The sequence below is a fragment of the Cherax quadricarinatus genome, chromosome 82 (genome assembly GCF_038502225.1).
Source record: "Cherax quadricarinatus isolate ZL_2023a chromosome 82, ASM3850222v1, whole genome shotgun sequence".
Classification (NCBI taxonomy): Eukaryota; Metazoa; Arthropoda; class Malacostraca; order Decapoda; family Parastacidae; genus Cherax; species Cherax quadricarinatus.
In genome coordinates, this window is record NC_091373.1 from 3,888,019 (window position 1) to 3,903,235 (window position 15,217).

Consider the following 15,217-nt stretch of genomic DNA (forward strand, 5'->3'; position numbering starts at 1 on the left):
CCATTCTCCAGGTACTGTATGACCCCTATGGGTTTAGAACTGCACCCTAAATATAATAATATAAGTATTGCAATTCAGTTTATATGGAGATATCAGTCGCATGGAATGTACAGAGTATGGACAGGGGCCACACACTCAAACACTATACTACTATAGTGTCCAAACATTCAACCATTAACAGGATATCCAAACAAGCAGTACACAAAAGAGTAAATCACTGTATTGTAAATAATTTTTTGTTTTAACACAATGGCTGTCTCCCACCAAGGCAGGGTGATCCAAAAAAGAAACACTTTCACCATCATTTACATTATTACTGTCTTGCCAGAGGCACACAGATACGACAGTTTAGATGTCCCTCTAAACAGCAAATATCCCAAATCCCTCCTTTAGAGTGAATACACTGTACTTCTCACCTCCAGGACTCAAGTCTGGCTAACCAGTTTCCCTGAACCCCTTCACAAAATATTACTTTGCTCACATTCAAACAGCTCGTCAAGTCCCAAAAACCATTTGTCTCCATTCACTCCTATCCAACATGCTCCTACATACCTGATGTATGTCCAAGCCCCTTGCACACAAAATGTCCTTTACCCCATCCCTCCATCCTTTCCAAGGACGACCCCTTCCCTAAAATACTGATATGTCCACAATGGTTAGATGAATGAACTTATTGTATGAGATTCCAACATTAGTAAGTAACGAATGTTAACAGTGGCAGTGGGTAAACTTTGTCTCCTTAAAAAAAATGGAGCAAACGCGTGCACGCACACACACAGTGACCAGTGAAGAGGCGGGGCCAGGAGCTAGGACTCGACCCCTGCAACCTCAACTAGGTGAGTACAACTAGGTGAGTACGTACATACATACGTATGCACGCACGCATGCACGCATACGCACACGTGCACACACACAAAAAAAAAAAATTGCACATTTTAAAAACTATCCTATGTACAAGATGGCCCCATTTTTTCAGCAGCTAGGTTCCTGATCCCTACCAATAAGCAAAAATCACTGACAAGTGGAAAACAGCATTTTTTTTTTCATTATTGAATGCATAAAAAAATACCTGATAACATGTTTACACTATCATACATTAAGTGTTCAATCCAACCAGGCCTAAAACAAAAAAATACAAAAGTAAAATGAATATACAGTACATACAATACTTACTCTAAAATACGGTGTCAGACACCCTTCCCTGATGCAACTGTTGCGCAAAAACAGCGAAAAAGCAGAAAAAGTGCCAAACATAATGAACAATGACTCAATTGAAAACTGTTGAAACAGTGGCATGCCAAAAAGAGGAATGCCAAAATGAGGGGACAAGCCTTCCTGTACTCTCATCACAAACTATAACATTATTATTATTATTATTATTAATTCAACAAGGTCACAGTCAACAGGTGATATCACAATATGCAGAATAACCACTGTGAAAAAACAGTGAAATTTCAAGCACTTTCGTGATATCTCACACTATCAAGGAACTATGAAAATGTGAGAAATCACAAAAGCTCTTGGAATTTCACTATTATTATTAATGTATAGCGCTATTCTTCAAATCAACACTTGTTGGTAAACACACCATCACTGACACATGGGTGACTGGCGGCATGCTGGATGCTCACCTGTGAAATCATTTGACATCAGATTCAAACTCTCTATAGATGTGTCCATTTCTTAATTTTGTGGTATCATTTTCATTCTGTGCTTCTTTTCCTAAAACAACCAGTGTCAAAGGAAAAAGTGGTACAAACCCATGCCAGGTGCAGCCATCAAGATTCGGGAAACACATACAGCTCCGATGCCCCATTTGGCGGCTGTCATGCTTTGGCCCACTTTGTTGCCATTCTGGTCGAGAAGTGTCACCCCATCCTGAAGCTCCCTATGTGGTGATTTACACATTTGATGGGACACACAAACTTTATATTCAATCACTGCAGCTGATAGTTCTCAAGATTAATTTTTTTAAGTTAAGCTCTATATTCAATACTAATCTGTACAATATTTTAATCAAGTACACTCAGCCTTTCAGGTACATACTATTTTATATGACTGGATGATGACACTGATTTTTTCACACAGAAAATTATATTAGACACAAAACAAAAATATTTCTTTCAACACTAATCAAAGATAAAACTAAATTAACATCAAAGAAGATAAATACAAAATAATTTTATAATATAATTAGCAAATAAACCTAAGCATGTAACCTAATAAAGAATACTAATCACCATTTGCCAATATGAATCATCCTGTTTATACAAGCCTTCCTCCATCTCGCATTTGGTCGTGCAATATTTATTTGGGACTACATAACCTGCATTCTTTTAGCAAAGTATTCATTATCAAATGTAGAAAAACAAATGGTTACTGGATATTTTACAGGTTAATACTTAGCATTAATTAAGCTCATCAACCTTATCATACTTTTAATTAACCCTTAAACTGTCCAAACATAGATCTACGTTCACATGCGTAGCACTCCAAAAGTAGATCTATGTTTTTTAATGTTGAAAAAACGTAGATCTATGTTTGGACAGTTTAAGGGTTAATTAGAGCAAAATCACATGTCATGCTTTATTTTGTCTATTAATACTACTACTGCTATTACTATTATTATTACAGTATTACTACTACTACTGTTATTATCACCCCATTACTACTACTACTGTTATTATCACCCCATTACTACTACTACTACTGTTATTATCACCCCATTACTACTACTACTGTTATTATCACCCCATTACTACTACTACTGTTATTATCACCCCATTACTACTACTACTGCTATTATCACCCCATTACTACTACTACTACTACTACCATCATAAAACCACCAACTTCACAAGTATTGTAAAAAAGTTTTGTAATAATAATAAATTATTCAGAGAATCTGAAAATTTAATTAGTCATAATTAAGTTACTATACTATTAGCATAGTGAAACTTAAGGAAATTTTTTTCTTATACATGTATATAGATTATAAAATTATATCTATTTTTTCAAAATTAATGAAAAGAAAAATATTAATACAACTGCTACAGAAGCATATGATCATGAAACTTGAATTAGAGAAATGGTATACCATTACAACTACCTTTATCAGTGTGTGTGTGTGTGTGTGTGTGTGTGTGTGTGTGTGTGTGTGTGTGTGTGTGTGTGTGTACTCACCTATTTGTACTCACCTATTTGTGGTTGCAGGGGTCGAGTCACAGCTCCTGGCCCCGCCTCTTCGCTGATTGCTACTAGGTCCTCTCTCTCCCTGCCCCATGAGCTCTATCATACCTCGCCTTAAAACTATGTATCGTTCCTGCCTCCACCACATCACTTTCTAGGCTATTCCATGGCCTGACTACTCTATGACTGAAGAAATACTTCCTAACATCTCTTTGATTCATCTGAGTCTTCAACTTCCAATTGTGACCTCTTGTGTCTGTGTCCCATCTCTGGAACATCCCGTCTTTGTCCACCTCGTCTATTCCGCGCAGTATTTTATATGTCGTTATCATGTCTCCCCTGACCCTCCTGGCCTCCAGTGTCGTCAGGCCGATTTCCCTCAACCTTTCTTCATAGGACAATCCCCGTAGCTCTGGGACTAGTCTTGTTGCAAACCTTTGCACTTTCTCTAATTTCTTGACGTGCTTGACTAGGTGTGGATTCCAAACTGGTGCTGCATACTCCAGTATGGGCCTGACGTAGATGGTGTACAGAGTCTTAAACGAATCCTTACTGAGGTATCGGAACGCTATCCGTAGGTTTGCCAGGCGCCCGTATGCTGCAGCAGTTATCTGATTGATGTGCGCCTCAGGAGATATGCTCGGTGTTATACTCACCCCCAGATCTTTTTCCTTTAGTGAGGTTTGCAGTCTTTGGCCATCTAAACTATATTGTGTCTGCGGTCTTCTTTGCCCTTCCCCAATCTTCATGACTTTGCATTTGGCAGGGTTAAATTCTAGGAGCCAGTTGCTGGACCAGGCTTGTAGCCTGTCCAGATCTCTTTGTAGTCCTGCCTGATCCTCGTCCGATTCGATTCTTCTCATTAACTTCACATCGTCTGCAAACAAGGACACTTCTGAGTCTATCCCTTCCGTTATGTCGTTCACGTATACCAAGAACAGCACAGGTCCTAGGACTGACCCCTGTGGAACCCCGCTTGTCACAGGCGCCCACTCTGACACCTCGTCGCGTACCATGACTCGTTGTTTCCTCCCTGTCAGATATTCTCTGATCCATTGCAGTGCCTTTCCTGTTATGTGTGCCTGGTCCTCTAGCTTTTGCAGTAACCTCTTGTGAGGAACTGTGTCGAAAGCCTTCTTGCAGTCCAAAAATACGCAGTCGATCCACCCCTCTCTCTCTTGTCTTACTTCTGTCACCTTGTCATAAAACTCTAGTAGGTTTGTGACACAGGATTTTCCTTCCCTGAAACCATGCTGGTTGTCAATTATACACTTGTTTCTTTCCAGGTGCCCCACCACTCTCCTCCTGATGATCTTCTCCATGTGTGTGTGTGTGTGTGTGTGTGTGTGTGTGTGTGTGTGTGTGTGTGTGTGTGTGTGTGTGTGTGTGTGTGTGTGTGTGTGTGTGTGTGTGTGTGTGTGTGTGTGTGTGTGTGTGTGTGTGTGTGTGTGTGTGTGTGTGTGTGTGTGTGTGTGTGTGTGTGTGTGTGTGTGTGTGTGTGTGTGTGTGTGTGTGTGTGTGTGTGTGTGTGTGTGTGTGTGTGTGTGTGTGTGTGTGTGTGTGTGTGTGTGTGTGTGTGTGTGTGTGTGTGTGTGTGTGTGTGTGTGTGTGTGTGTGTGTGTGTGTGCATACACACACACACACAAGAAAAAAAAAATCAGTGAAAAAAAAGTTTTATAGTTGACTTACTTCATTCTCATCAATGGAATGTTAACACAATTGGCAGCTGCTACAGCTGAAAAGGGTACTAGCCGTCCAATCAAAGGTGGCATACTCTGCAAGTCAAACCAAATCATACAATTATTATTATTATATTCATGGGAGAGCACTAAACCCATATGGGTCATACAATGCTTCAGGTAATGGAGGGCATTCAGGTTTGATTCAAGGAATGAAGCACTGATCCAATTCCTTAGATTAAGAGTCCTTTACCATCATAAAAGAACCTCCTTTGAGGGACAATATCATACAAAATTAAAAGCTTGCTATGAATTTTTTGGTCACATATTTTTCAATTGTGCTGCACAAAATTGTAATGGAATGTTACACAAGGGGGTTAAGTGTATTTAATTTTTTAGATGGGTTTGAAAAATTTAATGGCTGCAGTATGTATTTGGTAATAATACTACACAACTATAACAAGCTCTGCAGTTCAAATCACAAAAAAAAAGATATTTTGAAATATGAGTAATAACATAATTTGAGGAGAAATTTTCTGATACAATGTGTCACTGTACCTTAACTAAACTATTGAGTCCAAGGGCTGTAACTAAAGCTCCACCAGTTGCTAGTACATACGATGTCCCAAGCTGCCTGTAAAACAGCAAAATTTCATTACAAAGACTGCCCCTTGAGAATCCAGGATTATTAGCTTGACTTCCCTACCAAAATGCTATCAAAACTAATGTCATCCATTGAAGACACTGCAAATCTTCAAACGGACATTAACCAAGTCTTTAAGTGGGCTTCAGAAAACAATATGAAGTTCAATGAAAACAAATTTCAATTACTCTGCTATGAAAAACTCAAGGAAATAAAAACTGGACCAGAATACAAAACAAATGACAACCACACAATAGAACAAAAAACTAGGAGTAATATCAGAGAATCTCACTTTCAAAGATCATAACAATGTTTCTACCACAACTGCTAGGAAAATGATAGGATTGCTTGTTCTCTCTAGGCTGGAATATTGCTGTACACTAACTGCCCCTTTCAAGGCAGGCAAAATTGCAGACTTGGAGAATATAAAGAGAACTTTCACTGCACATATAAGTACAACAAAGCACCTAAATTAATGGGAACGGTTGAAATCTCTTGACCTATACTCCTTGGAACACAGGTGAGAAAGATGCATGATAATGTACACTTGGAAAATCTTTGAGGGACTAGTCTCAAATCTACACATGGAAATCACTCCCTATGAAAGAAAAAGATTCAGTAGGCAGTGCAACATCCCTTCCCCCCCAATAAAAGGTAGGGGCGCCATGAGTACATTTAGAGACAACGCAAGTGTTAGGGGCCCAAGACTGCTCAACAGCCTCCCAACATACATAAGCGGGATTACCAATAGACCCCTGGCTGTCTTCAAGAGGGAGCTGGACAGACACTTGACTAGCCAGGCTGTGGTTCATACATTGGTTTGTGTGTGGCCCACAGTAACAGCTTGGTTGATAAGGCCTTGATGTACCATGAGGCCTGGTCATGGACCGGGCCAAGGGGGCACTGATCTCCCGGAACACCCTCCGGGTAACCTAACTACATCTGCAGTTACTATGAGGAAGTGGAAAAGAATCCTTACAGCATAAACCATTCATGTCATACAAGGTGACCATAATGCTAGGAGCAAAGGGCTAGTAACCCCTCCTCCTGCATAAATTACTATATGTAAAAAGAATAAAATCTTTTGTTCCTTCTCTGTTGGGTCACCCTGACTCAGTGGGAAATGTTTGGTATGTTGAAAAAAAAAAAAAGGAACCCAGAATTTGGAGAGAAAACTTTTGACTATGCTTCGGGCAATCCCAGGTCATCAACAAGTTACAATTGTTCCAGCCATGGTATTATGAAAGTTATTCTTCACATATGCAGTCAGTTAACTGTGACATGATGTCTAAGAAACACCCTGGCAAGCTTGTTTAATTAAAAGCAAATAATTTAATCTAGAATGTATTCAAATGTCCTAGGTAGAAGGTTGGTAGACAGCAACCGCTCAGGGAGGTACTACCGTCCTGCCAAGTGAGTGTAAAACGGAAACCTGTAATTGTTTTACATGATGGTAGGATTGCTGGTGTCCATTTTTCTGTCTCATAAACATGCAAGGTTTCAGGTACGTCTTGCTACTTCTACTTACACTTAGGTCACACTACACATACATGTACAAGCATATATATACACACCCCTCTGGGTTTTCTTCTATTTTTCTTACTAGTTCTTGTTCTTGTTTATTTCCTCTTACCTCCATGGGGAAGTGGAACAGAATTCTTCCTCCGTAAGCCATGCATATCGTAAGAGGCGACTAAAATGCCGGGAGCAAGGGGCTAGTAACCCCTTCTCCTGTATATATTACTAAATTTAAAAGGAGAAACTTTCGTTTTTCCTTTTGGGCCACCCCGCCTCGGTGGGATATGGCCGGTTTGTTAAAAGAAGAAGTATTCAAATGTACAATGGTAACAGTCAACAGTACAGAACTAAAGTATATATATTACAGCAACTGTAATGCAGTGATTCGTCCTCACTACAATCAACTAGTAACTAATCATCGTAATAATGGCAGGAATCCTCAAACAAAAACGTACATACATACTAATCTGATTTTGTTTTATAGCCAGTGATAAAAACAACACTTGAAGTAATGTAATATAAACAGTAGTACTATGCAACTACTATCTGATACTACTATAATAGTGGAGTACTACTAATATTCAACACTACAATAGTGGAGTATTACTAATCTTCTTTCTTTCTTTCAACACACCGGCCATATCCCACCAAGGCGGGGTGGCCCAAAAGGAAAAACGAAAGTTTCTCCTTTCAAATTTAGTAATATATACAGGAGAAGGGGTTACTAGCCCCTTGCTCCCAGCATTTTAGTCGCCTCTTACAACACGCATGGCTTACGGAGGAAGAATTCTGTTCCACTTCCCCATGGAGATAAGAGGAAATAAACAAGAACAAGAACTAGAAAGAATATAGAAGAAAACCCAGAGGGGTGTGTATATATACGCTTGTACATGTATGTGTAGTGTGACCTAAGTGTAAGTAGAATCAGCAAGACGTACCTGAAATCTTGCATGTTCATGAGACAGAAAAAAAGACACCAGCAATCCTACCATCATGTAAAACAATTACAGGCTTTCATTTTACACTCACTTGGCAGGACGGTAGTACCTCCCTGGGCGGTTGCTGTCTACCAACCTACTACCTAGGAGTATTACTAATATTCAATAATTACAAAGCCATCATTGTTAAACAATCTGCAGTCTCATGATTTAATGTCACTTCAATTTACTGATTTATTATTTATTTATTATCACACTGGCCGATTCCCACCAAGGCAGGGTGGCCCGAAAAAGAAAAACTTTCACCATCATTCACTCCATCACTGTCTTGCCAGAAGGGTGCTTTACACTACAGTTTTTAAACTGCAACATTAACACCCCTCCTTCAGAGTGCAGGCACTGTACTTCCCATCTCCAGGACTCAAGTCCGGCCTGCCGGTTTCCCTGAATCCCTTCATAAATGTTACTTTGCTCACACTCCAACAGCACGTCAAGTATTAAAAACCATTTGTCTCCATTCACTCCTATCAAACACGCTCACGCATGCCTGCTGGAAGTCCAAGCCCCTCGCACACAAAACCTCCTTTACCCCCTCCCTCCAACCCTTCCTAGGCCGACCCCTACCCCGCCTTCCTTCCACTACAGACTGATACACTCTTGAAGTCATTCTGTTTCGCTCCATTCTCTCTACATGTCCGAACCACCTCAACAACCCTTCCTCAGCCCTCTGGACAACAGTTTTGGTAATCCCGCACCTCCTCCTAACTTCCAAACTACGAATTCTCTGCATTATATTCACACCACACATTGCCCTCAGACATGACATCTCCACTGCCTCCAGCCTTCTCCTCGCTGCAACATTCATCACCCACGCTTCACACCCATATAAGAGCGTTGGTAAAACTATACTCTCATACATTCCCCTCTTTGCCTCCAAGGACAAAGTTCTTTGTCTCCACAGACTCCTAAGTGCACCACTCACTCTTTTTCCCTCATCAATTCTATGATTCACCTCATCTTTCATAGACCCATCCGCTGACACGTCCACTCCCAAATATCTGAATACGTTCACCTCCTCCATACTCTCTCCCTCCAATCTGATATTCAATCTTTCATCACCTAATCTTTTTGTTATCCTCATAACCTTACTCTTTCCTGTATTCACCTTTAATTTTCTTCTTTTGCACACCCTACCAAATTCATCCACCAATCTCTGCAACTTCTCTTCAGAATCTCCCAAGAGCACAGTGTCATCAGCAAAGAGCAGCTGTGACAACTCCCACTTTGTGTGTGATTCTTTATCTTTTAACTCCACGCCTCTTGCCAAGACCCTCGCATTTACTTCTCTTACAACCCCATCTATAAATATATTAAACAACCACGGTGACATCACACATCCTTGTCTAAGGCCTACTTTTACTGGGAAAAAATTTCCCTCTTTCCTACATACTCTAACTTGAGCCTCACTATCCTCGTAAAAACTCTTCACTGCTTTCAGTAACCTACCTCCTACACCATACACTTGCAACATCTGCCACATTGCCCCCCTATCCACCCTGTCATACGCCTTTTCCAAATCCATAAATGCCACAAAGACCTCTTTAGCCTTATCTAAATACTGTTCACTTATATGTTTCACTGTAAACACCTGGTCCACACACCCCCTACCTTTCCTAAAGCCTCCTTGTTCATCTGCTATCCTATTCTCCGTCTTACTCTTAATTCTTTCAATTATAACTCTACCATACACTTTACCAGGTACACTCAACAGACTTATCCCCCTATAATTTTTGCACTCTCTTTTATCCCCTTTGCCTTTATACAAAGGAACTATGCATGCTCTCTGCCAATCCCTAGGTACCTTACCCTCTTCCATACATTTATTAAATAATTGCACCAACCACTCCAAAACTATATCCCCACCTGCTTTTAACATTTCTATCTTTATCCCATCAATCCCGGCTGCCTTACCCCCTTTCATTTTACCTACTGCCTCACGAACTTCCCCCACACTCACAACTGGCTCTTCCTCACTCCTACAAGATGTTATTCCTCCTTGCCCTATACACGAAATCACAGCTTCCCTATCTTCATCAACATTTAACAATTCCTCAAAATATTCCCTCCATCTTCCCAATACGTCTAACTCTCCATTTAATAACTCTCCTCTCCTATTTTTAACTGACAAATCCATTTGTTCTCTAGGCTTTCTTAACTTGTTAATCTCACTCCAAAACTTTTTCTTATTTTCAACAAAATTTGTTGATAACATCTCACCCACTCTCTCATTTGCTCTCTTTTTACATTGCTTCACCACTCTCTTAACTTCTCTCTTTTTCTCCATATACTCTTCCCTCCTTGCATCACTTCTACTTTGTAAAAACTTCTCATATGCTAACTTTTTCTCCCTTACTACTCTTTTTACATCATCATTCCACCAATCGCTCCTCTTCCCTCCTGCACCCACTTTCCTGTAACCACAAACTTCTGCTGAACACTCTAACACTACATTTTTAAACCTACCCCATACCTCTTCGACCCCATTGCCTATGCTCTCATTAGCCCATCTATCCTCCAAAAGCTGTTTATATCTTACCCTAACTGCCTCCTCTTTTAGTTTATAAACCTTCACCTCTCTCTTCCCTGATGCTTCTATTCTCCTTGTATCCCATCTACCTTTTACTCTCAGTGTAGCTACAACTAGAAAGTGATCTGATATATCTGTGGCCCCTCTATAAACATGTACATCCTGAAGTCTACTCAACAGTCTTTTATCTACCAATACATAATCCAACAAACTACTGTCATTTCGCCCTACATCATATCGTGTATACTTATTTATCCTCTTTTTCTTAAAATATGTATTACCTATAACTAAACCCCTTTCTATACAAAGTTCAATCAAAGGGCTCCCATTATCATTTACACCTGGCACCCCAAACTTACCTACCACACCCTCTCTAAAAGTTTCTCCTACTTTAGCATTCAAGTCCCCTACCACAATTACTCTCTCACTTGGTTCAAAGGCTCCTATACATTCACTTAACATCTCCCAAAATCTCTCTCTCTCCTCTGCATTCCTCTCTTCTCCAGGTGCATACACGCTTATTATGACCCACTTCTCGCATCCAACCTTTACTTTAATCCACATAATTCTTGAATTTACACATTCATATTCTCTTTTCTCCTTCCATAACTGATCATTTAACATTACTGCTACCCCTTCCTTTGCTCTAACTCTCTCAGATACTCCAGATTTAATCCCATTTATTTCCCCCCACTGAAACTCTCCTACCCCCTTCAGCTTTGTTTCGCTTAGGGCCAGGACATCCAACTTCTTTTCATTCATAACATCAGCAATCATCTGTTTCTTGTCATCCGCACTACATCCACGCACATTTAAGCAACCCAGTTTTATAAAGTTTTTCTTCTTCTCTTTTTTAGTAATTGTATACAGGAGAAGGGGTTACTAGCCCATTGCTCCCGGCATTTTAGTCGCCTCATACGACACGCATGGCTTACGGAGGAAAGATTCTTTTCCACTTCCCCATGGACAATAGAAGAAATAAAAAAGAACAAGAGCTATTTAGAAAAAGGAGAAAAACCTAGATGTATGTATATATATATATGCATGTGCGTGTCTGTGAAGTGTGACCAAAGTGTAAGTAGGAGTAGCAAGATATCCCTGTTATCTTAGCGTGTTTATGAGACAGAAAAAGAAACCAGCAATCCTACCATCATGCAAAACAGTTACAGGTTTTTGTTTCACAGTCATCTGGCAGGACGGTAGTACTTCCCTGGGTGGTTGCTGTCTACCAACCAGTAATAATTTACTGATTATTACTTTTATTAAAATGTCAAAAATTGAACAATAAAATGTGAGAAACTATCTAGACAGAAAAATGTACCACAGAAAAAACAGATCTCTTTTTACCTGGGTTCAATTTCTCTACCAAAGTATTTTTTTCACTTTACATTTTATTTCCTTCATAAATACTACATCTTTATTTATTTGAGTTTTTATTTTCATTTTTTATTTCTTTTATGGAATCATTAGTTCATTATCATTACATTGTGCACTACTATCAAAAGTTCTTACTCTATTTTCACCTGTATTAGCAAGAGGCGTGGAGTTAAAAGATAAAGAATCACACACAAAGTGGGAGTTGTCACAGCTGCTCTTTGCTGATGACACTGTGCTCTTGGGAGATTCTGAAGAGAAGTTGCAGAGATTGGTGGATGAATTTGGTAGGGTGTGCAAAAGAAGAAAATTAAAGGTGAATACAGGAAAGAGTAAGGTTATGAGGATAACTAAAAGATTAGGTGATGAAAGATTGAATATCAGACTGGAGGGAGAGAGTATGGAGGAGGTGAACGTATTCAGATATTTGGGAGTGGACGTGTCAGCGGATGGGTCTATGAAAGATGAGGTGAATCATAGAATTGATGAGGGAAAAAGAGTGAGTGGTGCACTTAGGAGTCTGTGGAGACAAAGAACTTTGTCCTTGGAGGCAAAGAGGGGAATGTATGAGAGTATAGTTTTACCAAAGCTCTTATATGGGTGTGAAGCGTGGGTGATGAATGTTGCAGCGAGGAGAAGGCTGGAGGCAGTGGAGATGTCATGTCTGAGGGCAATGTGTGGTGTGAATATAATGCAGAGAATTCGTAGTTTGGAAGTTAGGAGGAGGTGCGGGATTACCAAAACTGTTGTCCAGAGGGCTGAGGAAGGGTTGTTGAGGTGGTTCGGACATGTAGAGAGAATGGAGCGAAACAGAATGACTTCAAGAGTGTATCAGTCTGTAGTGGAAGGAAGGCGGGGTAGGGGTCGGCCTAGGAAGGGTTGGAGGGAGGGGGTAAAGGAGGTTTTGTGTGCGAGGGGCTTGGACTTCCAGCAGGCATGCGTGAGCGTGTTTGATAGGAGTGAATGGAGACAAATGGTTTTTAATACTTGACGTGCTGTTGGAGTGTGAGCAAAGTAACATTTATGAAGGGATTCAGGGAAACCGGCAGGCCGGACTTGAGTCCTGGAGATGGGAAGTACAGTGCCTGCACTCTGAAGGAGGGGTGTTAATGTTGCAGTTTACAAACTGTAGTGTAAAGCACCCTTCTGGCAAGACAGTGATGGAGTGAATGATGGTGAAAGTTTTTCTTTTTCGGGCCACCCTGCCTTGGTGGGAATCGGCCAGTGTGATAATAATAATAAAAAAATAACCCTACTTAGTGGTTTAGTTTAAGAAAAAAATATTTTTAATGCAATTGTCATCTCCCACTGAGATAGGGTGATCTGAAAGGTAAGAGGAAACACGTTCACCATCATTCATTCAATTGTTGTCTTGGCAGAAGCATGTTGACATCACAGTTCAATTAGCCCTCAGAACTGCAACATTCCCACCCTTCATTCAGAATGCAGGCACTGCATTTTCCTCCTCCAGGATTCAAGTCTGGCGAACTGGCTTTTCTGAATCTCTTCATAAATGTTACTTTTCTCACACTCCAACAGCATGTCAAGTCATTAAAACCACTTGTCCTCCATTCACTCCAATGTAATGTGCTCATGCATGCCTGTTGAATGTTTCCCTGGCACTCAAAACACCCTTTACTCCCTCATTACGACCCTTCCTGGGACCACCCCAGATTTATATACGTTCCTAGTCATCCTATTTTGCTCCATCCTCGCTAAATGGCCAACCCATTTTAACAACCCCTCCTCAGCCCTCTCAATTATACTTTTGGTAACTCCTTGCCTGCTCTTTTAAAATCTTCATCTAGCTCTTTAGTACTCTTTAAAAGTTTAAACAAATTTAAGTTATACACAAAAACAATAAAATATATACATATATGTGCTTTAATTTTTTTTTTTTACAAATACTATTTAGTGCCAGTACTATACTATATATTTATGTCAACATACTGGTACTTTTTATGTTAGCCTGTATCATAATTAGCCAAATCCCATGGCATAGTAGATATAAATTAATTACATTTCACAACTCATAATTTTGTTCCATTCTGACCCAAATTATGAGTTAGTTTTTAAATGCTTTGGCCATCATGCTGTTGGCGAGTTGTAAAATGTTCCAGCCATGGTCTTGTTACATCTATTCTTCAACTAATCACATAATTACATCTAAGATAATTTCTTGTACTTACTTGACACTAATAGGTGAATCTCCCGAACGATTAGTGTAATTGACAATAGCATTGAACGACTGGTTGATCCACTGCCAGAAAACAACTGCTGGAGTTGTCCTATAAATGCAAATGTTTACATTAAATGCTCTATAATAAACTAAAATTTTGCATATAGCACACCCAAAAACAAATGAATACACACAAAAAAAGAGAATTTTTTATAATGGAGAAGTGTTAAATCCATAAGGATCATGTAGCACTGGCTTTAAAAATAAAAGACATACAGTACTTAATAATATTGCTATCATATATCTAACAAACAAAATTGGAAGAATAAATATTAAACAAAAATAAGAGTTAAAAAGAAAATCTTTGAGTGGAGAAAGAAAATGAGAAAATTAATACAGTAGATTAATTGTTAATTATAAAGCATTTTTGGAGAGGAAACGTATGACAGATTTTCAACACGATGATCCCTTCTTTTTTTTTTATGGTTCCGTTTCCTGCACATTACATTTTACCACTTATCTATTTATGGGTCAGACTGAACAACACCACTGAATAATACTGGACTGCCAGAAAATCGATTATGGCACAAAATTCTACTAAGAAAAATAAAATACTCAATTAAATTGAAATAATATATAACAAGATCCAAAACTAAGGAGATAAAACTATTTGTTCAACTATACTAACTACTTTTACATAGAGAATAAATTTATATGTAAAATGAGAGATTCCTTAAGCCTTAAAACTGAGCACAATGTATCATTAGATCTTTATAGGAGATGATGTGCCTGCACAGCAGGCTATTTTTTTAATATAATAGAGGGACATGATATCTGAGACATTTATGGTGGAGCCAGTGGAATAGGTGGGCAGTTGCAGCAGTTGTAGATGTGGTCACAGATGGCTGGGACCCACTGGAAGAAATAGGTCACGTCTACAAGGTGGGCCACAGGATAGCTATCCTTTGTTCCAAGATTCCCTGGTGTTGCTATGGCAGACAAGTATTGCTAGATCAAAGGTATGCCAGTACGAACAAGTTGATGAATAAGGCATCTGTATCTTATTCATCAACTTGTTCATATTGTACACCTTGAATCTAGCAATAATCA

The 15,217-nt window shown here is 39.5% G+C and overlaps 1 protein-coding gene across 5 annotated transcripts in view; it reads right to left on the reverse strand.

Annotated features, from left to right (window-relative positions):
- The window catches only part of Sfxn1-3 (Sideroflexin-1-3), a 33,642-nt gene that overhangs the window by 13,067 nt on the left and 5,358 nt on the right, over positions 1–15,217 (reverse strand). For 3 of the 5 annotated variants that reach the window (XM_053797351.2, XM_053797350.2, XM_053797352.2), the window contains exons 4-6: positions 14,118–14,216; positions 5,427–5,502; positions 4,879–4,964 (exon numbers count right to left, since the gene is read on the reverse strand). In XM_053797351.2, coding sequence (XP_053653326.1) covers positions 4,879–4,964; positions 5,427–5,502; positions 14,118–14,216 — 261 coding nt within the window. Of the gene's footprint in view, positions 1–1,760; positions 1,889–4,878; positions 4,965–5,426; positions 5,503–14,117; positions 14,217–15,217 lie in introns of all 5 variants that reach the window. The other 2 variants (XR_011394294.1, XM_053797354.2) reach the window with 1 other exon arrangement.